This window comes from Python bivittatus, unplaced genomic scaffold (assembly GCF_059951505.1).
Source record: "Python bivittatus isolate LINGU-HERP-01145 unplaced genomic scaffold, Pbiv_v1 ctg000400_np1212, whole genome shotgun sequence".
NCBI lineage: Eukaryota > Metazoa > Chordata > Lepidosauria > Squamata > Pythonidae > Python > Python bivittatus.
The window spans coordinates 4,961,448-4,984,335 of record NW_028277073.1 but is presented as its reverse complement, the minus strand read 5'-3'; the positions used below and the strand labels follow the sequence as shown (position 1 = coordinate 4,984,335).

General features: G+C 38.2%; 2 protein-coding genes across 2 annotated transcripts in view; one reads left to right on the top strand and one right to left on the bottom strand.

Moving 5' to 3' along the window:
• Window positions 1–22,888, top strand: part of CDH23 (cadherin related 23) — a 469,716-nt gene that overhangs the window by 386,102 nt on the left and 60,726 nt on the right. The window lies entirely within an intron of this gene.
• VSIR (V-set immunoregulatory receptor) lies at window positions 1,601–21,968 on the bottom strand. The gene is made up of 7 exons (XM_007436879.3): window positions 21,467–21,968; window positions 15,925–16,386; window positions 14,303–14,359; window positions 9,257–9,364; window positions 6,645–6,672; window positions 4,991–5,178; window positions 1,601–4,096 (listed from the first exon to the last, which is right to left on the bottom strand). The coding sequence occupies exons 1-7, from the start codon at window positions 21,528–21,530 to the stop codon at window positions 4,056–4,058; spliced, it is 948 nt and encodes a 315-aa protein (XP_007436941.1). The 5' UTR covers window positions 21,531–21,968; the 3' UTR covers window positions 1,601–4,055.

Below are 22,888 nucleotides of genomic sequence, written 5' to 3'. Positions count from 1 at the left end.
CAGGTTTATGCACAGAATGTGGGTTGCATGACCTGAGACTGCATTCAGTTTCATGTCAGAATTAGTTCTTGATGTTGTTTCAGGTTCCCCTCAAACTCCCTCCTTTTTTCTCCTTTTCATTCAGTACTGAAAATACAAGCTTTACTGTCCCACTTCTATTTTTGGCCAGATTAGATAGTATAATATGCAGTCCTTCATACACTTATGTAGTTGGCTTATTCTACTTTTTTACCAGGAAGTACATAGTTTCACCTTGCAGATTTCCAGTAGATGGTTTGAGTGGAGTCCCAAAACAGAATGAAATCATCATTTCCTCACGGATAGTAAATCTGCATCTCTTTAATTACATGAACTCTGGGTTAAGTTCAAGTTTCAGTAATGTCATCTGTGTTGATGTTTTGCAGAACATACTTTTGCTTTATTCAAAAACAGGAAGAGTTCTTTTTAAGCATGTTTTATTCACATATTAGGGAGATAAACTTGGTGCAAACTTATACTAAAGTATCGTGTAAAGCTTTTTATGTGAAATGGTATTTGCTTCTCATTTTATGACACCTCCTAACTATCTAGTTTTCATAAGATGGTACAATATCCATATATGTATACCCAACATATCAAGGCATATAAATCATATGGAAAGAAACCAGCATCTCTTTTCTTTCTTCTTTCTCTTTTCTTTTGCTTCCCTTCTTTTCTTCAACATTTTTGTACCACAAACTCCAAAGAAGTTCTGATATTTGAAATACACTGGTAGTTTCTGAGTTTTCATGCAGACCAAGAAATGTCAAGCATTGAAAATGCAGATTTAGTATTTTCAATCCAGTTTTAAATACTCCCATGATCAGTACTGGCTCCAATTGTTCTGCCAGCTCAGTTCAATTCCATAAACACTTACCAGAAATAAATCTTAATGAGTTCAATAGTATATCTTCCCTAGAAAGTATTTTTAGCACCGATTAAAATATACAATTACTGCTGCCAAACTATGCACAGTTTTTTGTGGGTCCAGTAGAATTATCATTTGAATATGAAATTAACTATTTAGATACAGCTGAACATACTAACATTCTGCTTATGCATTGGTGGAATTTGTTCAGAATCTGCTCTATTAGCTTTTTGTCTGTTGTTTCTGAAAATTACAGCCAAATAAATAATGCCTTTTGATGGAAAAGCAATTAGTTTTAGTTTATAATTCTTGGCTCCTTCTTGTTGCTCTAGTTAAGTATTGGATCCAAAACAAGCATCAGACACATAGTACCAATTTCTTCACTTAGTAACTTTAGGAGATCCTAAACATTGATGAATTTGCACTGTTGAATTCAGTAAGATTTACAGAATGTATTTATTTTAATAATTTGGGTTTTTATGTTATTTGTGGTAGATAGAATGATGTCAATTATAATTTAATTTGATCTCAGGGGATAAGTGAATTTTCTTCACTGTGGATGTTTTAATTTTGTGTTGTTGCTGTTAGATTTATTATCTTTGTTTTATTATTTATATATTTATACTACACTGCACATTTTTTCAATTTTGCAAGCCATGAGTTTGCAATAAATAAATACAGGAAATTATTTAGAGTGCTCCCTTTACTCATTTATTGTAAATTACATAAACAAAATCATAGTATATGCAGTGCCCACCTTTTATTAATGTCTCGATCTAATTATTACACTGAATATACTTTCCTACAATCTGTCCGCTTTTCTAGTCCCACACCATACTCCAGAATATTATGTTTTCTCCATATTTTTCTACCAGTTGTAGACAAGTAACCTACTCATATCTGATGTTCTAGAACAGGATTCTCTCATCTTTACTCCATGAAGGATATTTGTTTTTAATGGCAACACAAAGGAGAATAAATGAAGAGGAATACTTTTGTTTGTAAAATGGCTGACACTGAAACCAGGAAAACTGGTTAAATCTTACATTAAGCATTATGTTAAATATCTAAATAGGAAACAAAATTCACAAAGTATGGCCATTTGTATGTTCTCTGCCCCCTCACCTTTAGTGGTTTGATTACTGCTGAATAAAAATATAGTGTAATTGTTTACAGCAGTGTTTTTCAAACTTGGTAACTTTAAGGTGTGTGAACTAATTTGATCATCTGTGTCTGAGAGCACCGAAGTCTCTGGCATGGATTTAGCTTGACTTTTTTTTTTTTTTTTTTTACTAGATATTGCTCTTTTTGTCACAAAAGAAAAATATAGCCACATTAAACCTTTATTGTATCGTCATACAATCAAAAGCAAATAAAACACAAAAACAATGAACCTATTCCAAGGGCGTGTCAGAAGAGTTTGCTTGTACACAAGTTAAGTAATCACCAAGCAGGAGGAAGCAAACAGAACAATTTGAAAAGAATACAGTCTCTTCACATCGTTAATGATCTTATCTCCTTTTTTTCTTTAATTTTTGTTCTTGAGCAAAAATTTCTACTTTAATGCTGAACGGTCTGTACACTCAATTTTACTAGGTACATACAGTATAGGAATGTTTCATATGGTTAATAAGGATGAGTTTTAGTAAAGTGTAGTTTATCAGAATACATACAGCCACAGAAGACATTGCAGCAATTCTCTCAAAAACAGAATTGTTAAAGAGAAAGATTGGTCATACCTCACCCTGAAAAAAAGGCAAGAATTGGCCCTACCATTAGACAATGTCAAGCAGCTAGCTATGAAACCGCTACAGATGGTTAACTATGTAATTTATCTTTGTTGTAATGTTACTGCCAGAAGGGGATAAGGCACTTCTAGGCATTAGCATCAAATTAACTTGACTGATCTTGGCTAATACAAGTCAGTGAAACCCCTGACATACTATAAATATCATCACCCATTTTTCATATGACTTTCTTATATTTAGAGTGAAGCTAGACAGAACAGCTGATCTCTTATTTGAGAACTAGGACTGAAAAACCCTAAATACTGATTGCTGTGGGCCAGTTTGTATCTCTGACAAAAACTACTTGTACATTCTACCCTATTAAAGACATTATCTTCCTTCAGCCAACTTAACTTAAAGATAGCAATGTGAATTATTTCTATAATACACAATCAACTGGAAAGAACCTTGCACTTCACTTAAAGCATTTTCTCTGGCTACTTAGCCAAAATCTTTTACCAAGCATAAGATAAATGATAGCAAAAATGATCATGAACACATGGCTATCATCTAAACAAAATCTATAATACAGTTCCCTCTTTAAAATGGTTTTGAAACAATTTGTAAAAGTAACCTGTTGTTTGATAGAGCTAAACTGAAATCCAGTTTTTATATTCTAACAAGGTTATCCTTCATGATTTTCAACATGATCTTACTTATAATATTTATGTCTAATATAGCTACGCAGCTGGGAACCTTCATTCAGATTTCTTTAAATCATTAGGAGATAAAAAGGGAGCAAGAAAGAGAATGAATTAGAACTAGAGTCAGATATGGAGATATTTCATTTTGTGTTTGATTTTCCAAAGCCAGGATATAAGCAAAACATCACGATGTTAAAACATGTGCAATGTCCAGTCTTTAAAAGGATACATATGCAAAGTAAAAAAAAAAAAATTATAGTACATGTAAAACTTTTCTGTTTCTAGGGAACCAAGGCATTTGGAATGCAGAGTAATGTTTTCTAAAAAGGCTTTTTGTGGTGTTATTCATAATGCCTTATAGTTAAAAAATGTAACATGGTCTTGATCTAATTAATCCATACAACACATTAGAAACATGTTTCAGTAACTCTTCATAAAGTGATCAACATCTCAGTGAAGTAAAATACAAAGTCTGCAGAATCTTAGGAGGGTACAATACTTCCTTGTCTTCCAGATTTTCCATGCTGAATTGTTTCAGAAGAAAGAGAACAGCAATATATTGAAATGTTAGGATAGGCAACAGACACTTCTGAGAAAGTCTTTTCTTTCCTTTAGAAATAGTCTCCTAAAAACTTCTCTCTTGCTTCCCTCTGTTTCTGCCTCTCTTTCTCCTTTAAAGCAGCAAATAATAAACCTTGTTCACATTGCTGTCAAAAATTCAGAATAAGCAATCTTCCTTTATTTGACTTTTGTTAAAGTCGGTGAATCAGGAACAGACTCTGGAAAATATTAATGATATCGATTAATACATTCAACCTGGATTTTGCTGTTAAAATAAATAACAAGTTATTTTTGTTAAATAAGTTTACACTTATTTAAATGTGAAAATTGTTTAGTCCATTTCTTCCCACCTGACAATTAAAAGTAAAGGGGAAAATGGCACCAATAAATGGGAACAGTGGCTGCTTCCCATTAAATGCCTCAGAGACAACAGTCAGTCTACAAAATTCTTTGTCTGGTGTTGCCTACAACAGCAAAAGTAATACAATCTTCTGAAGGCTTAAAAACCAACCTATTTATTATATTATAAGCTTTTAGGAAATGGCATCGGATGCATGAAGTGACATTCAAAATTGTAGGTATACAGCAAAGAGGGAGGATATTTACTGCCAATTCTGCATCAGTTAATGTGGAAGCTAATTTTAGTCCACAAATATTGTTGACATAAGAAGTGCCACAAGACTCATTATTGTTTTACTTGAAGTTATTTCTCTGAAAATCTAAAGTAGCCTTTAACCTTTGGGAACTATACATGGTCCCTACAGAGAGGTTAGGAAACATCTTAAGTTCTACCCACTCCTATTTGATTGCTTCCTTTCTGCCCACACCAGTGGAATTAATTTGGTTCCAGGTTCCAGTGTACTTAAATGAAAGTTTTTGCTCACAGAAGACCCTCTAGAGTGGGAGAATTATATTTCATATCCTTGATTTTTCTCGAATTAGAGGCACAAAACATTTGAGAAGATTTAGGGCACTCTCTACATATTCACAATACACGGCTATGAGCACCTTCTGAACAAGAAAGCTTTTCCCCAATGGCAGAGGCCTATGTAGATACAGTTATGCTTGCTGCTAGCAAATAGCATACACTCACCCTGCAATTAAATACTTACCGAGTGATGGGAAGAAACATTGGCCTGGGGCTGGGGGTGAGAGTGGAGTATTTGGTTCTGAGAGAAGGTGTCGATCTGACTCTGAAGCCTGACGACTCGCCATAAAACTTAATTGTGGCTTAGGCCTGGATTCTGAATCGATGTCAGGGACAGCATCAAAGACAGGATTCTCAATGCCATGGGTGTTGCTACAAAAGAAAGCACATTCGGGCTAACCTCATCAAGATCAAGTCCCCTCCTTTCACTAGCATTCCAGTTACTTTAAGCAAAATGTCAGAAAACTATAAATATGAAATATGAATTTATTTGTGACTCTGCCATTGATAGGGAGGTGGAGAATGATGCAATATAACACGTGTTGGGGGATCAGAATGATGAGTCAGATACAAACCAATTAGAAATCTATTATTGTTTTTAACATTTGTAACATAACAAATGACCCTCAGCAGCAACATTCATTTTTGTTAACGATGGCATGCCATTTTAATTGTGACTAATAAAGGAAAAGTCAGGTGGAGCTAGAGAAAGCTGCATGTTGGAGAGGCTTCTGATTAAATAAGCAAAGGCCTAAGCAGAGAAGGAAATTGAACTTTCTTGTTTCCTTCTATAGCAACAGGCCTGCTTTGCATTAACACTGCACGAAGAATGTGGCATTATTCAAATTAGGGTTTTCCCCAATTGCTGAGTTAAAGTCCTTAAGTCAGCAGAAAATTAGACTGCCATGACACCCTAATGCTGACTCTTCCCCTTTTCCTATCACCTCTCTTTCAAGTCACTGCAGTCACCTCATTTTCCTCCAAGGCAATAGATGAAAAGGGCTAATGGGTTTGGATGGGTCCTTGAAGAGCATTAGAGTCCTGCTACAAATGCACAGTACAGTTGGTTTGCCAATTCACCATTCTTCCTGAAGCTATGAGAAGAGATGACTGGTTGATGAACTTTGTTGCTCTGGCTTCCGTCCATCAACTGCTGGGCAATCATGGAACAAATACTACCAATTTTGAGAAAATTGATTTCCACTTCATTTCAAGTTCAGTTCAAGACACTATCTTGACTTTTTACATCCAAAAAGTGCCTCAAGAAGTGTCTCAGGAGATGGCAGTATCAGGGTGACCTTATCTGGGGTTGAAAACTGGGCCTCATTAATACTTGGATGGGAGATCTCTGGGAAATATAAGGATTGTAAGTTAGACTCGGAAGTTGGGGGAAAAAAACTTTCTGGAAGAAGCCAGTAGAAAACCACTTTTGTACTGTTGCTAAAAAAAAAAAAAGCGATATGGACATGTCCATGAAGTCACTAGGAAAGAGTACTACTCAAAGGAAATTTTGCTTTATCTCGGGGAATAACTCAGCCCGGATGAAAAGCCTCCACTAAGTCAGCATTCTTAAAAAATGAGAATAGGCTGTATGCCAGACACCAATGGAAGCATGTTTCACACAGCCAAGGTGTTTTTATCAGTGGTATCTTCTTGTTGAACTCCTCTTCAAAGTAGAACTGCCAGACATACATCCTTCAAACTTTTATAAAGGAGACTTTTGAAAATGGTTTGTTTATTGTTTAATAAGTCTTGATGTATTGTGTCACCCGGAAGTGGTTTCGTAAGCCAAATTGTGGAATAACAAATATATGCTACAATTAAAGGTAGTTGCTTACCTTTCCATTCTTACGAGTTCATGAGCACCTACAAAAAGAAATGCAATTTTGTTGCAGTAAGAGTGGCTAGTCCTGTTTCACTACATTCAGATCTCAGACTTTCAGGCACAGAAAAACCCAAGTATCATTCAGTCCCTTGAATTCAAACACAACCTTTCTGACCATGAGATCTGTCCAATAGCTAGAGGTACTATCATGCATATAAGAGAATGGAGCCCTTTTCTATTTCCTCAGTAGAGACTGTTTGCTTTGCTTTTCCTAAGCAACTAATTCCTTTGTCTTTTGTCCAGCACTTGTTGGCTTGATGTTTTGAAGCAGAGAATTGAAAAGTACTCATTCATATGGCATACAGATACTTGACCCAAATGGTTTAGCTGGGTTCAGGAGCTGAATCCTTTGTTTTACCCATTTATGTTTCTGAAAAGGCTTCTTCAGGATAAAACTAAAATTAAAACATGGCCAAATCATTACAACACGGTGATCTCCATTACCTGACCTATCATTTGCAAAGAACAGCTGGCACTATTCAAGTCATATCCACAAACTATTCCTCTATTTTTAGTTTTAAATGCAGAAGTTTTCACTCCTAGGCACTCCATTCCTCTTTAAATGTTTATTTATTTATACATGTGATCATAACCTTGTCTGAACCACTCTGTTTAGGGGAGAGAGGTTTCTAGTGAGTGAAATTTATGGTTTTCTCCATCTGGGAAGAATGGGTTTTTCAGTGACAGGACATCAGCTGAATCTCTCTTATATGTTCCAATAAGCACAAAATGTGAAATAGTTTGGCTTTATGCTGCAAGAAAAGCTGGAATTCAAGTTTACATGCAACTAATCAGGAGTATGGAAATATGTATAGGAAGGAAGTAGTAAGAATTTGATTTTGCTTTCTAGTTTACACTGATCTAGTAGTTACTTTCAACAACAGTGTTAAGGCATAGGCAGAAATAGTCGGTAACCTGACTTTGCTAAGAACAGCAGTGATGAGCAACATGAGGTCCTTCAGATGTTTTTGAACAGTAACTTGCACCAGCTCTGCCCAATGCTGAGTGATGACCAAGGTTCCCAGCTTGCAGCCAATCAGCTATTTTCTATAAGTGCTGCAAAACACTATGAGAGATGGACAATGATTGTTTTGCATCCCATTCTTTCAATTGCCCACTACATCTCTCTTCCTACTATGCAGCAAAAGTAACATCCTGCTTGTAACCGCCAAAAAGGTATACACATCTGTAGATCAGTGCTTCCCAATCTCAGCAACTTTAAGTTGTGTGGACTTCAACTCCTAGAATTCCGCAGCCAGCATGTAGATATTCACTGTCAGAAAGAACCAGATGGAACAAAAAAGTCCAGCAGCCACCTATTAACAAGAATCTGGTAATTCTCACTAGGTGTTCACTTTGCCTTTAGTAGTTTATGTTTATTCTCAGTCAAAAATATATGGGAGAGAAGCCTTTCCTAACCTGGTATTTCTAAGTCATGCTGATTACAACTCCCTTTGCCATTAGCCAACAAGTGAATTCTTCATTGAGGGTGTGAACAATGAGAGTTATGCAACACATTTGGAGGACCCCAAGTTGGGAAAGATTAATCTAGTTGATGAGTATACTGGTTGCTTCATCACATTTTGGCATACATTACTAAAACAGATATATAATAGCTTTACAGCAAAGTAGAGCAAATTTTGACCAGAAGGTAAATGGATATTACTAGTACTAGGACAGACATCTCATGTGACTTCTTTGATCTTTCAAAATCTTATTTATTCTACTGCATGTGCTACTAGTTTCAGTAATGTAACTACCTCTCACTAATGGATTCCTAAACAGAGACCTTTCTAGGCAGAATAGTGTGGTTTCACAAGTATTTGTCTTCTGTAAATGCAAAAAGAATTTGGCTCATTTGCAAATGTATTTTGAGACTAGAAATTGTTCACAAATATTTAAATAAAAAAATTAACTATTTCATCAGCATGTTACCTGTGCTACTTTAACACAAGAAATGTAGACATGCAGTGGCTCACGTGAAACTGAAAAGCAAGCTAAATCCAGATGTGGAATAATGACCTTTAATATAAAAGGGCCTTCCACGTAAGGCAAATTTCCCATATGCATGAATGAGTAGCTATAGAACCACTGTGAAATATGCACCTACTGTGTTTCTTATTGGAAAGTGTAGTAAACCAAATGAAGTGCTGAGTCGTTGATGAAAGCTTTTATTTGTGCAACACCAATTTTTAAGAAGCTTGTTCTTCACCTATTACCGAGGTGCAATACAGAATTCATGTCAGTGTTTTAGGTAGAAAACACGGTGCATCCATAATCTCTCCCTAGCTTTCCCCTTCTGTCTACAGTAGAGTAGAACAGTAGATGGAGGGAAAAATCAAGGAAGAATCCCAAAACATCATTTCTCGCTGGAGGAACACATAACCTCCCACTAGTAACCATAATTTTTCCCTAAATGACTGGATATCATTCATGGAATTCATGTAATAATGAATGTAATAAATGGGAGGAATGGCAGTTGTATCACCTTACATGGAATACTGAGTCTGTAAGAAATAAGAACCAAAGTAGTGACTAAAAAACGGGGGTAACTGGAATACTTACGCCTGTTAGTGATTATTTGTCTCTGCTTGTAAATAAGGAGTAGGATAAGAGGCAGACACAGAATGCCTATAATGCAAGCTGCTGTTGCAATTGTGACTGCTGTGGTATCTGAAAAAACAAACAAACCACAATATAGAGATCAGAAAGGAAGCACATTTTTCTCCTCACTAGAGGCTGTGGCCTCATTTTCTGAGTTACAGTTATTGACTGTCCATTCCAGTCCTTTTTCTGTAGCAATTTATATCTGAAGTAACAATGTCTGTAACTTCAAGGGAATCCCATAAAATAAAATAGGAAATTTGTTTCCTTCATCCAAATACTGAATTAATAGCCATTAATATAGGGAAAGACATTTCCTTTCACTCCAGATATTGTTAAAATACAATCCGCATGGCCAGTAGTGAGGCTAATGGGAAGAACTTGAATGCAATTACCCCATGCTTTACTATTTTGCAAACTTTATTTATTTATTTATTTGTGCCTTTGAGTCAGTGTTGACTCCTGGCACCAACATGAACAAGTCCCTGCAGTTTTCTTGGCAAGATTTTTGGAAATGGTTTGCCCTTGTCTTCTTCCTAGGGCTGAGGTAGAGTGACTAACCCAAAGTCACCAGCTGGCTTCACGCCTAAAGCAAGACCAGAACTCATGGTCTCCCAGTTTCTAGCCTACAAGCTACTCAAACACAGCTTATGCTTGTTTCACTAACCATATTTAAGATTATCTGTAGATTAGCATATTACCCTGCAGTAAATTTAAAACGGAAATGGAATTGACAGCTGCACCTGGAAGGAGACAGAAGGGAAATTTATCAAGTCTGACCTGAATCAGCTCTCAGTGCTAAAACCTCCAGTGTTGAATTTCTGCCCACAGTGCAAGCCAGAAGGCACTGCGGCTTTGAGAGAAATACAGTGACAATTTTAATTTATTATTTACATTTATCACACTCTTATATAATGATTTCTCTCAATGGTGCACATTAACCTTCAAAGAGAAACCAGCTAATATTAATTAAAATCTAAAACAGGTAACTTTAACATAATATAAAACAGATACAAAGCTAATATAAACATCAGCCATTTCCACTCTTCTGTCACTCAAACAAAGTTTCCCTTGCTACCAAAAGCAAACCTCATTTAAGACAGCCTGAATCTGGTCTGTACACACACTTGAGCATCTTGCTGAAGAAGAAGATTGGATGGTTTCTTAGGGACTTGGCTTGCTATTGCTTCCTTTAAGAAAACAGGGCTCATCCTTTCTTAAAACCTAATTAATTGCTTCCTGGGTCCAATTAATTGTCCCACCTTCATCAGATATAAGGCCACTCAGAGTTACCACTGTGAGATGGGCAGCTGTCAGCCTTCCCAGGTAGATCAGACAGGAAACACAACCAGATGAGCTAATTCTACTTTATTGTAAGGCTACATTAACAGATTCTTGCAAGTGTGATAGTCCAAATCTCCCACTGTCTCTTTTACAGCCTGAGAAGTTTTTTGAGTTTCTTTCTCTACCTGTTATGCAGTTACGGGCTATGTCCTCTCTTATCTGACCCTTCCCTAGGCAGCATTTCTTCCCCTCGCCTTTCAAGGTCATCCCCACATACCATTACATCAGCCCTATAAACCATTTAAATAAATAAATAATCAGCCAAGATTTGCAAATATTGAATGATCACATGATTACATGAAGCCTGTCGCTTTGGCCCTACTGACTCAAAGTTCATCCCACAAATGTGGGAGGTACACATATTCGCCTCTATCAACCCACAAAATTGTACAATATACAGAAGTCACGTTATGCCTGACAGAAGTAATTTTTTCCTCAGTCTCTCACTAAACTGTCAAAACATATCTGCATGGATTCTATACTCCATCCTCAAAAACAGATTTAGTAACATCCCCATTACTAGAAGAGTGGTTGGCTAAGATTGTTGAGATGGAGGAAGATGTTTCTTTGCCATCCTCATCTTCTAAAGAACTCTGACTGGTGTCCTCAGAAGCGCTAAGCAGACACTTTGGAGGGATTGTATCAACCGCCCAGATCATATCTGTATTTCACAGGCTGATCAGAGCTGCAACTGGAGTGTCAACCATGTCATTCCTTCAGAGCCATTTGGATTCAGTTAAAATTTATCAGCCACTGGGTCTCCCAGCCTTGCAGAGGAAGGCTGACACCATGAGTTCAAAACTGAATAGGGTATTATCTTACTGTGATAAGAAAGTGTCTCTATTAGGTTGCCAACTTCCTGCTCAGGAGAAAATTCACATGCAGAATGGGAGGTCATACTATACTGGATAACAGAATATGTGGGGGCTGAAAATATGATGGGACAACCCCATAATTGGCGGCCATGAAGTTCTGAACTATCTTGATTAGCGATAGTATCATAATGGATACTGAGATCTAACCACAACAGCAAATGATCTCCATCAGCTAAGGCAAGGAAATAGCCAGGAAACAGATTTATTAGTACATTAACAAACTTCCATATTTATCTTTTTTGTCCAAGATGGGTATCTACCTGGAGGGAAACCTAGATAGGAAGACAGCACTCGTGTAGACCACAGTGGCCTCTCATGTCAGCCCCACAGTATATACCACACTAAGAAACAAACTTCAGAGAAGTCTAAAATACTTTTATTAAGATGGACTATTGTAACAGAATCTTGTAAGTCTGACTGTGCTTTGCTTCCCCCCACCTCTTATCCTCCTATGATTCTAAGGAGGTGTCTGCCTGAGTCATTTCTTCCTCCCCTCAGATTGTTTTGGATGTGAGTTGGGCTTTTTGCCTCATCGCTCTGCAGACGGATCTGGCTTGTCTCCATCAAGGTACCTTCTTTACTCTCTATACCTAATCCTAAGCACTGAACTCTGTTGGTCCAAACCAAGTTTTTTTCAATTCTGTTGGTTTTTCAGATGAATCCAAACTTTCTTTCCACTTCCAGCCTCCAATAACATTAAACAGGGCCAATACTAACAACGTGTTCCTGCCTTCATTTTCCCTGAGATGACTCTCTCAAGGAGATCTCCACACACTTAAAAAAACAAACAAACAAAAACTTTCAGATAGACTCACTAGAGATGATCTTCCTCCCTATCTCAAAAATTCTAATTATTGTGTCTATATCAGAAATATTGACATAAGGAGATTTTGTTCTGTCTTCATTTATAAATATAGAATATATCAATATATCAAGAGAGGAAAAAATATTTACCAGCAAAGATCCAATCCAAAATCTACTAAGTCAATGAACAGCCAATTTCTGGTTTTATTACCCCTTGATTCTGATCCATGAGAACTAATGAATACAAAATATTTTGCTTTACTTGTTAGACTATATATTCCTGAAGTTTTATTATTTCAGTTTCATTTGGAGGTCCTGTTTCTAAGAGTTACAAATATTCACTAAATTTCTATGCCAACTCAAATAAAACAAGGAAATCAAAATTCTGATAATTGCATGTAAATTCAAATTGGAACATATTATGTAAATTTATAGATATAAATTGAATTTAATTACATTTAGGAGAAGACAGTTACAGTAACATATATGGAATGTTGGCAAGTTGTAAGGCATAAACAGCTTTTTTTATCCAAATTACAGCTACCTCAATTTGAAGAACAAATACAGTACAATATCCATGACAAAATTAACAAGTATCAATAAAAAGTTAGTTAAGATAACGAATGATTAGGGTTTTAAGAAACCACTGCCTGTTTCTTTTGCACACTTCCATTATTTCTTGGTCATGCATTCTATTAACTAAACTCTGACTTTCCTCATGTCAGTGCTTGATCAATTTTGTGGGCAAGAAAGAAGAAAGAACCCTTTTACACCATATAAAATATTCTGATGCAGCAGTCTGCTATGTCATAACTACAGACCTTACGTTTCATTTTTTTCTCAAGCATTTGAATACAATAGTCTAAAATATCACTATGCCAATAATCCTACATTTATCTGCATTTAAGCTAAATCATTAAGATAAACTACTCTCTGTTACAAAACATTGTTTCTCTCGTGGTGTTGGTCAAGTGGAGGACATTATTCATTATGTCCTCCATTGCTCCATTTACAATGAGATTAGGGCCAAATTATTGATGGTAGGTGGACTCAAACTGTTAGGCCTTGAACTACCTTCTGGCAGACATATTTCCGACTGTTAGCAGCCATGCTGCTACATTTGCTCTGCTGTGATTTAAACTTAGAAACAAATATTTAAGTTCTTAGTTGCAGCTCTGGCTTTATCTTCTAATCTAATACTCTTTTCTTCTCATCTAATACTCTTTCTTCTTAAAAATCATTTCATTTTACTATTCTACTTTTCTATTTATAATTCTGTTATTTTATTGTATTTTATAGTACGTTATATGTTATAACCTGCGGTTACAACAATAAATTAACTTACTTACTCTCTGTTACACATTACTTCCATTGATAAATATGTCAGATTTGCAAATCAGTACTTCCTAGAAAAAAGTGACTTCCTTTGAGAATCTGTAACTTTCGATTGCCCCAGTGAATCACTATCTCCCACTCTGTCCTTGTGTTGCATTTGAAGAAAAATAAAACACCAATTACTACCTTTGTTTTAATTAAGACAGAACATTAGCAGCATCTTAAGCACCGTAACTAACATAGACTATTGATCTTTGATCCCTGTCTATGTTAGATGTGGACAGTTTACATTAGATGTGGATTAGACCACTGTAGAAGCTAAAGATTATAAAAGATGTAATGGAGCAAGAGACAGGGAAGAATCAGTGGAGATCCAGAAGGAAGGTTTGGAAATCATTGTAAATGGGAAGATAATTCAAGTTTGTAAGTGAAGACATAAGATAAATAGCTTCAAGATTGGGGAAAATAAATAAGAGGACATTAGGCAGTAGGAGACTGGAAGTTAATGTAAGGAGACAGGTACAAGAACAAAAGATTAAATTCCTAAACGTTTAACTAGAATGTCAAGTTCCAGGGGATTTATACGTCAAAAAATAATATATACCCTTGAAAATAATGCAATTATGAGCGTGTGGTAAAGTAATCTTACTTTCACTCTCCGTATTGTCAGCAGGATGAAATGTACAGTTTGGAAATGTACCATTTGCTGTGAATTAAAAAAAAAAAAGTAGTAAAATGTTAGTTTCTTGGAAATTTGATTCTCATTCATTAATAAATCTTTAAAAACCTATTTAATTGTAATATCTTCAAGAAATGCTAGTTTAATTTGAAGTGTCTGAAATTTAAATTAGTTTTTTATATAGGATTCTGTTTAGGGGGGGTTGTTTTTGTTCTGCTGTGTATTATCACTCCTCACTCTTTTCTAGTGCTCTGCTAGGTAGAGAATTTCTGTGATTAATTCAATTGCAGATCAAGTTTAATATAATCATTCCTCTCCAACTTTTAGTTTGGCATTATTATCTTAACTGTCAGAACCAGTGATGTTTCGATTCAGCTGAAAACCTTATTCTGATTTGGGGGATCAGGATGTTCGGAATGCAGCAGATGTCTTAATCTGCTAGATCATAATTGCTAGTACTGTTGAGGATATCAGGCCTCAGATCTGACATTTTTCCCAGACTTTATCAGATATTAAGTTCTAGGAAAGAAATTTGAATTTCATTCCAAGCATAACTATTTGGGCATACCCCCCTTCCCAAAACATAGTTCAAATACATCCACCAGAGGACTGTGTGGCAAACCGTGTAAATTGATCTTCTCCTTTTAATCTGATGCATTATGTTATTATTTTAACTTTACAAATGCAAAGATTGGAAATAAAAATTAACAACCCCCTTAAAAAGAGAAAGCACCGGGAGAGAGAGATGACCAGAACTAGAAGAGAAACACACCTTCTCCCAAAGTAGATGCAAATAGAATAGATTTGGCTTAAATCAAACGAATTTAAAGTAATGATGAATTATTTAGTCAGGGAATTCTGTATATATATATATTTATTTTTAAGCATCTTATTTCATTTTTATAATGTTCCATTTTTAAAATTCAGTTTTTCTTTAAATTGTACTCAGTTTTGGTCACCGACCATAATAATATAATTAATTTCCCTTAACTGGTCAGGGATTTTCGATAATCATAATTCTAGAAAAATGCATTCCTGTTTGCTATATTCTGAATACTAATGCTTCAATACTCAAAAAGAAATGTACATTTCATTTTTAGAAGGTGCACATCAAATAAAGGTGACTGATATTATTGGTATACAAATTTAATAAATACATACTGTAAGTCAATATGTAAATAAAGGGACGATTTGATCTGATATTTTTCAGATCAATTCTCATCAGAAAATGGGATATAGATCATAATTTCAAGCAAACAGATGCATGTACTCATTAAGTTGTTAACATCTCAGACAGTTCCAGTTCAAGGGAAAGTGTTCCTCCCCTTTGTTCAAAAACTCTTCAAAAATTGTAAGAAAGGGACTCCACTTTCACTGTTATCAAAACCTGTTTTGATACAGGAAGCAAAAAGAAAAGTTTCCTCTAACATAATTCCCTCTTAAACATTCTTTTCTGTTTTGACCCTCTTCTCATCTACAGTTCGGAAATTTAATCAAGGCCACTTCATCTAGAATTACATTTCTAGGAGAATGTGACAGAGAAATATAGATACATCGTTTTAACTATATCTGCTTCGGGCACAGTGCTCTACCTTTCTGTATACGAAGTTCCATGAAGCCATATGCATGTTGCTGGATATGGGGCTTGTTGTTTTCTTTCTTAACCTCTGCTACATAACAGCAGTAGTATCCTCTGTCCTGTAGAGTAAGATTTGCTATAGTGACGTAGAAAGTGCCATGAGGAGTCCAAGAGTGTTTCAGTTCATGATGGTTCACTTGATGCTCGTGGGCATCTTTCTCAACAGTGTCATTCACATGAGGCTGCCCGTGGTGCTTCTTAACCTCATGATGAAGGTCCTTAACAATGATGTTGCGAATATGCTTTCTCTGAGAACACCTATGGTCATCTTTGTTGCTGAAGTACCAAGCTCTGGAGAAGCTATCATGCTGGTTGGCCAAAAAACCACTGACCTTACAAGTCAAAGTGACACTTTGACCTTCAGGGCAGATGTAGAGTGAATAAGGAGTAATGATTCTGAAAGTTGCAGAGTGCACTGTGTAGAAAAGAGAACAGAATGTCAGAGATATATCAAATAATGCAATACCATTCAAATAAATGCAGCCTCATCCTAGCTTCTGTTTTGAGTTAAATTATAGCTTCCTTGAAATCCTACTTTCTGTATCCTTAATATTTTATTTTAGTTTTATCATAGTTGTTTCTGGGGGGGTAGTCACTTTTTTGGAAGCACAACAAAGCTCATGGGGAGATCATTAACTTGATACTTTCGATCTCATAAGCTGTGGTTATATACACAATTCAGTGCATGCAATCCAATATGAACAAAAAGGAAGAGATGGATCAAGAGGAGCACACTGTCATTTATACAGAATATTCTGGGCAGGATTTACCACTTCCAGTTGAGGAAATGCTGAATATATACATTTCAAAATCTCCTTCTTGTATATGTGTGCAGGTTTTCTTTCTTTCTTTCTTTTTTTTGACATAGACTACCTACCCAATGTTTGGTTAAAATTGGCTTGCCCCATCACATGAGACCAGATTGCTAAAAAGTCTTTGCTAATGCAATACTAATTCTGTTTTTTTTTTTTAAAAGATGCAATGTGCATCTGCTAAATTAAAAGTTAGAAACTGGGGCCTGACCAACAAATATCAAGGAACTTGCACAACACTACTGTTTCCATACAGAAATAAGATGAATAATTGAAACTGCTTGCAAGGAGGTCAAGGAGACTGTTATATAGTTCCATATTCTTTAATTTATACAGATTTAGAATTGTCCACTGACTCATATTTTTGCAGCTGAGTTGGGATGAAAAGCAGACAGGGCTCAATAATGATACTGGGGTAGATTTAATAGTTCCAAAAAAGTACACTGGAAAAAAAATATTGTTAGAATTAGGTCAATTCACTTTGAGTTCATCGAAGTATATGGTCATAGACCAAACACACAAAAATTAAAACAAAAGGAGAAACAAATATATAACACAGAAGTTCATTAGAAACTTATTCATCATTATTTATTTAAATGTATTGGCTACCCAACTCCAGTGGACTCTGCTTCATGTCTGAGATAAGCACACCTGGGAGTTGTTAGACTGACATTTTTTTCCCCCTTTCTCAAATATATTGAAGCCAACATTTCAACCAGCAGAGTTACAGCTGAACTCAAAGGAAATCCAGCTGAGCTTCAGCTGGAAAAGTGCAGTAGCAACAGAACAGGGCACTCAAAGTAGAAATCTTAAGAATTTAGCTTGAACAGCTTCCAAGGCACAAATACCCTTGTAAGTACAACCCTGCACACCATGAGCAAACTAAACTTTAACAGCTGCAGGTACATCGCTGTTGCCTCCACATGTTGAACGTCGAACAGTTACAAAGAAATTGCCTCCTCCACCTCAAACTGCCAAAATCACCAATCCCTCAGACTCTACCAAACCCACTACAATAAACCACCCAACCTTCATCGAGAACTGTGGTAGATTTTCCTTTACACCCGGCTCCATTTCCAACCATGAATGACACCATGAAATTTGCAGACCAAATACTGAGATGAAGTCAACACAGGACGGTGATCCTGCTCATTCTTCATTCAGTATGAAGTTCCTAAACCCTCCAACCTAAATAACCCAGCTTTTGAAAACACACTAGTCTTGCACTCAGGCGCTTCCTTCAATCAAGGAGCCACAGACACCACCAGATATGCCTCAGCATCACCCACTGCTTTTCTATCACTTTCAGAGCAGCTTAAAACTTTCTTTTCCTCCACAGCACATGAGGGCCCAGTTCTATAGAACTATAGCAGCCACTTTGACAGTGATGCTGTGGGAATAATACCGTATTTATCTCCTCTAAACTTTGCACAACTGTGCCATTTCCCTCTATACACTAGCATTGGCTATTGAATTACAGGGCAAAATAGGAAGTATATCCACCCTTCTATTTAGCAAAACACCTTTTTGTCCATTCCTTTTAAACCAATTTTTTAAAGCATATTTATTGCCTTTGTCAACAACTTCTTAAACACCTTTTTATAAATCATGAGAAGTCTGTTGATGTTAACAACCCTAGATGTTTTTTATTAAAAGAAGCACATCCTGTTCTGCTTTGTCTTGCCTTCACCTTTGTTTTCAATCTGAGGTAAGTGCTGCTGTTAAAAATATGAGAGCCTTTAGACAAGGTGGAGCTAATTCCATTGAGTTACAGAGTTTGTGTACCATTTTTTCAACAAGATGTTCATACTGTTCACACAACAAAATAGAAAACTAAATAAATAAAATAAGCAAAATTCAACAACTGATCAATTCTATACTTCTTTGGTAGTCTTCCTTGAACTTATGGGACCCATTAAGTAGACAGTGTTAGTAATTCCTCACTTTTCAAACTTCTGGTGGAAAAGTTCAGGATAAAGCAATATAAAAAGCCTCTCCTCAGTCCTCTTGTCATCCATCTTCAGGTCTTTAATTTTGTGGTTATTTATAACCGTCCTACTCATTGACTTTAAAAATATTATTACAGTATGTTGTTCCATCACTGGATAAGCTGTTTGGCCTCCTAAGTGAAAGTTTAATTCTTAAAAAGATATTGCACTTATCCAGATCTTAAATCCATTTTTCACAGCTCCCACATCCATCCAGTAGTGGAATATATCGTTCATCTATTGTTCTGTAAGCAAAATCTCATATTGTAAGAACTTCCTTTTAATCTCCCACTGGATGTTCACGAAGCGAATGCCTTTATCTGAAAGAACTTCTACTTCACTGGACTGAGAATCCTATACAAACAAGAAGAGTAGAAGAATATTTTTCTCCACCTCACACAAGTTCCCCACCCTTATCTTCTGCATTTCTGTACTTTCTGTCTAGTAAATTTTGCAATTCTACAGTTTGAGAATCTCTCAGCTACTCATTTCAGAGGTCTTCAGACCCAAGAATGGAAGTGTATGGAAACCTTCTTTCTGAATCCTAGACTTAAATAGTAAAAATATCCTACAGAATGTTTGTAATCCCTTCTACTTTTACAAGAGGAGCTATTTCATTTAGTGGTTGCATCCTGAATGACAATACAACAAGAACATCCAGCCTGTAGGATTTCTGTCTTAGGAACTATGGAAAGAAACAAAAGCCCCTCTACTAAAGATCTATGTCTTCTGACATGCAGGACTTCTTCAATAAACATGTTAGAATTAATGAAGATCACTAATTATTCCTTCTCCTCAGGGAATCTGGTAGGGGAGCAAAAGTTTTACACATTATGCTTCATCATAAAGTAGTTTCTTTGCTTTTGCCTTAGTGTGACCCACCCCATGACAGAAACCACTGTTTACAAACTGTAATTGATGGACTCACAATCACATCACACGAAGCCAGAAACAATCTACATTACACAGGCCAGTCCTTGAGACAGATCTAGTGCTTTCTAATAGAAAATTCTAGCAACCTCACAGCCCCCTAAGTTTATTTCTTGGGGAGCATGGCGGGGGGGAGCATCACTGTATGCACACAGTGAAGGCATCCTCTGAACACTAATATTCATTTAAGAAAGCCGAAGCATTAAAAGCTGATCAACTGAGGAGGAAGAGCAAGTAATGGAAAACCAGGGAGGTGATGGTATTTTCACTGAAATGCACCAGGAGCCCTTTGCAGGGCAACATTATCAGAGTCTGATATCAGACTATTCCTTGTATGCTTGTATAAAACAGTATACATTAGTAGGATTCAACCTCCAGCGACTGTTAGTGGCAGCTCAGGGGGGGGGGTTGTGTTTTTTTTCTTTTCGTTTTTTTTTTATGATACTGTGTACATGGGAATAGCCACAGTCCCTTAAAATTAAACACTGTGCTTGCATTACACACTAAACAACAAACTATCCAAACTGTTTTAAGCAAGTTTTGTACAAAATCACCCAGTGCAATAAGCTGAAGATTGCACCGTTTGAACTTAAAAACTGTTTCTTCACATTATTTGCTAAGAATGGGAGAAGGGGATAGTAAATAACTTATCTGGTAAACGAAGATGTGGATACTAAATTATTTTCCTCTTTAAAAAAAAAAAAAAAATGACCCCTTCCCACCATCAGATACAATCCACAATTGGCTGCAGGGTTATAGCCTCGGTGTGTGAAAATACCAACTATTGTTTATGAATTTAAAACAAAGAATTGGAGCTATTGTTTATTATCCAGTGTTGCAATCTATTTTATACAAAATGCTTCAGCATCAGAATCCAGAAAACAGGATTATCCATGTTCCTATTTTAGATACTTGTAATGACCCCAAAAGACCACCATTGTCCAAGATCTTCTAACAAATTCATGGCTACCCAGAGACATAATCCTATCAACACCCAACACCGTTTACTGGGTTGTTTAGATAACTGCTATTTTAGGATAAGTTTTAGAAGTTACTTGGTTATTCACAATCCTGTGGCAAGTTTGCTGCTTAAGCTGCTACTTTTGCAAAAGGAGAAACTCTGTATTAAAAAGGATCCTGCTGCTCAAGGCAGCTGCGCTAAGCCTCTTTCTTTGCATGATTTGGAAGATATTAATGACCTGGTTTTCCGTGGTTTCAGCAGGGGTGTCTTCAGTACTCGCCCCATCACCCCCCCCACAATCCTCCAAAAGTTGCTTTAAAGCCGATGATGCGTGCCAACTTCTCAGGCGTTTCTGGTTCATGAGCAGCTCCAGAGCAGAGGCACCCCTTCCACCGAGACAGGTGCCTGGGCGCCCGTTCCCCTGAAGGCTTCGAGTTAAGCCAAAAGGACCTTTCGCGCTCTGCAGAGATTGCTCCGTGCACCTTGCCCGGGAAGGCCAGCAGAGCCCCGGCGCTCTTTGGGGGACAGTTCCCCGGGACAAGAAAGGGCAGGGACGCCCTCAAGCCGGAGGGCAACCGAGCCCCGCTTCGCCCTGTGCATTTGAAGAGGGGTGCTCCGTTGGGCGGGGGGTTGCAGGAGGTCCAAAAGGGAGGGCGGGTTCAGCCTCCGCTCCCTAAACTCAACCTCCGCTCCGTCCCGGGGATGGAGAAAGCAGAAGGAAATGCAAACCGGGGGCCGGGGGGGGGGGAGCAAAAGAGGTGTCCTTCTCGAGAGGGGAGCGGGCGACCCCCGGCCGGCCCTTACCTTGGGGACGAGTCAGAAGGAGCGCGAGCTGTATCAGCAGCCCCCAGTTGGCCGCCGGCTCCATGCCGTCCCCGGAGGAAAAAGCCCGGGCGGGGGGGTTCCTCTTGGCTCGGCGCTCCGGTCCTGTGCGACGACACCCGGAGCTGGGTAGTCCGATCGGAGGAGATGGGAGCGGGGAGGGGGTTGCTCAAGTGCCGGAAATGTGCTTATTTTGCGGCCCCGGAGCGCAACTTTGGGCAAGCCGGAAGAGCGACCGAAGAGCACCCCCCGGAGGCCAGCCGCCAGAAGGGGAAACTCTGGGCACGCCTGGCGCGTGGTCTCGGGCGACAGCCTAGGCGCCTCTCCGGGCAGCCCTCTCCACCTGAGGAGGGGGCGCGGCTAGCCTTGCTAGCCACGCGGCCAACTACCCCTCCTCTGCCCCCGCTCCCGTTCCCGTTCCGAGGAGGAGAGGGTCGGGCAGGCGGCCAAGAGTCGCTTCGGGTCGCGGGGAATTCGCGCTGGAAGCGCTTGCGAAACAGTTCAGCTTCGTTCGGGCCGCCTCGCTATCAGCGCTGAGCAGACGCGCCGGGCGCCTGGGAGGGGTAGATGCGGGACAACCGGCGCGCTAGGCTTGGATCGCGCTAGTTTCGCCTGAAAGAGAAGCGACCCCGCGGCGAGACTGAGTCTCCCCGAGTTCGCGCTTCAGCTGCTCTCGGCTTGCTGGAAAATGCCCCGGCAGGGCGGGAAGGGGCATCAAGCCGAGAGCGCGCGCCTTCTTGCAGGCAGGAGGGGGGTCCCGAGCCCCCCTCCCCCGCCAGCGACAGGTCCCGAGTAAGGAATAAGCAGAACAGAAGTGCCAGACGACCGGCTCAAAGGCGTGACCCAACAGAAAGCAACTTCACTCGTTTTTATCTTGTGTGTGCAAAGACCCCCATGCTCGAATTAAAGTTTCATAACTGATTAGTCTTCAACGTTAAATTCTGGGTTTTTGGGGGGGGGTTGTGTTTTTTTTTGTTTTGGGGGGGTTGTATTTGGTGGGGAGGGTTGGTTTTTTGTTTTTTGGGGTTTTTTTGGTGCCTTTGAGTCAGTGTTGACTCCTGGTGTGCGCCTGCACTAGTCCCTGGCAAGATTCTTGGCAAGATTTCAGGAGTGGCTTGCCCAGCGTCTTGCTTCCTGGGGCCTGATGCCTTAATCACTACACCAAACTGCCTCTCATTTCTCATCTCTCTGAATTCTGTTACAATCTGAAAATCGGGAAATGTTAATAAACCAGGGTTTTTGTTCTACCTGACCATTTTCTGGGAGTTTATGCACAAAGGAGCAGTTGGGTGAAAAGTTTCGTATCCGATTTAACTCTATTAGACATAGTTTAAATGGACTGAGTGCCATTTAACATCCACTCCCTCCTTTTTCTTTCAAGGAAATTAAAAATTCAGTGACATT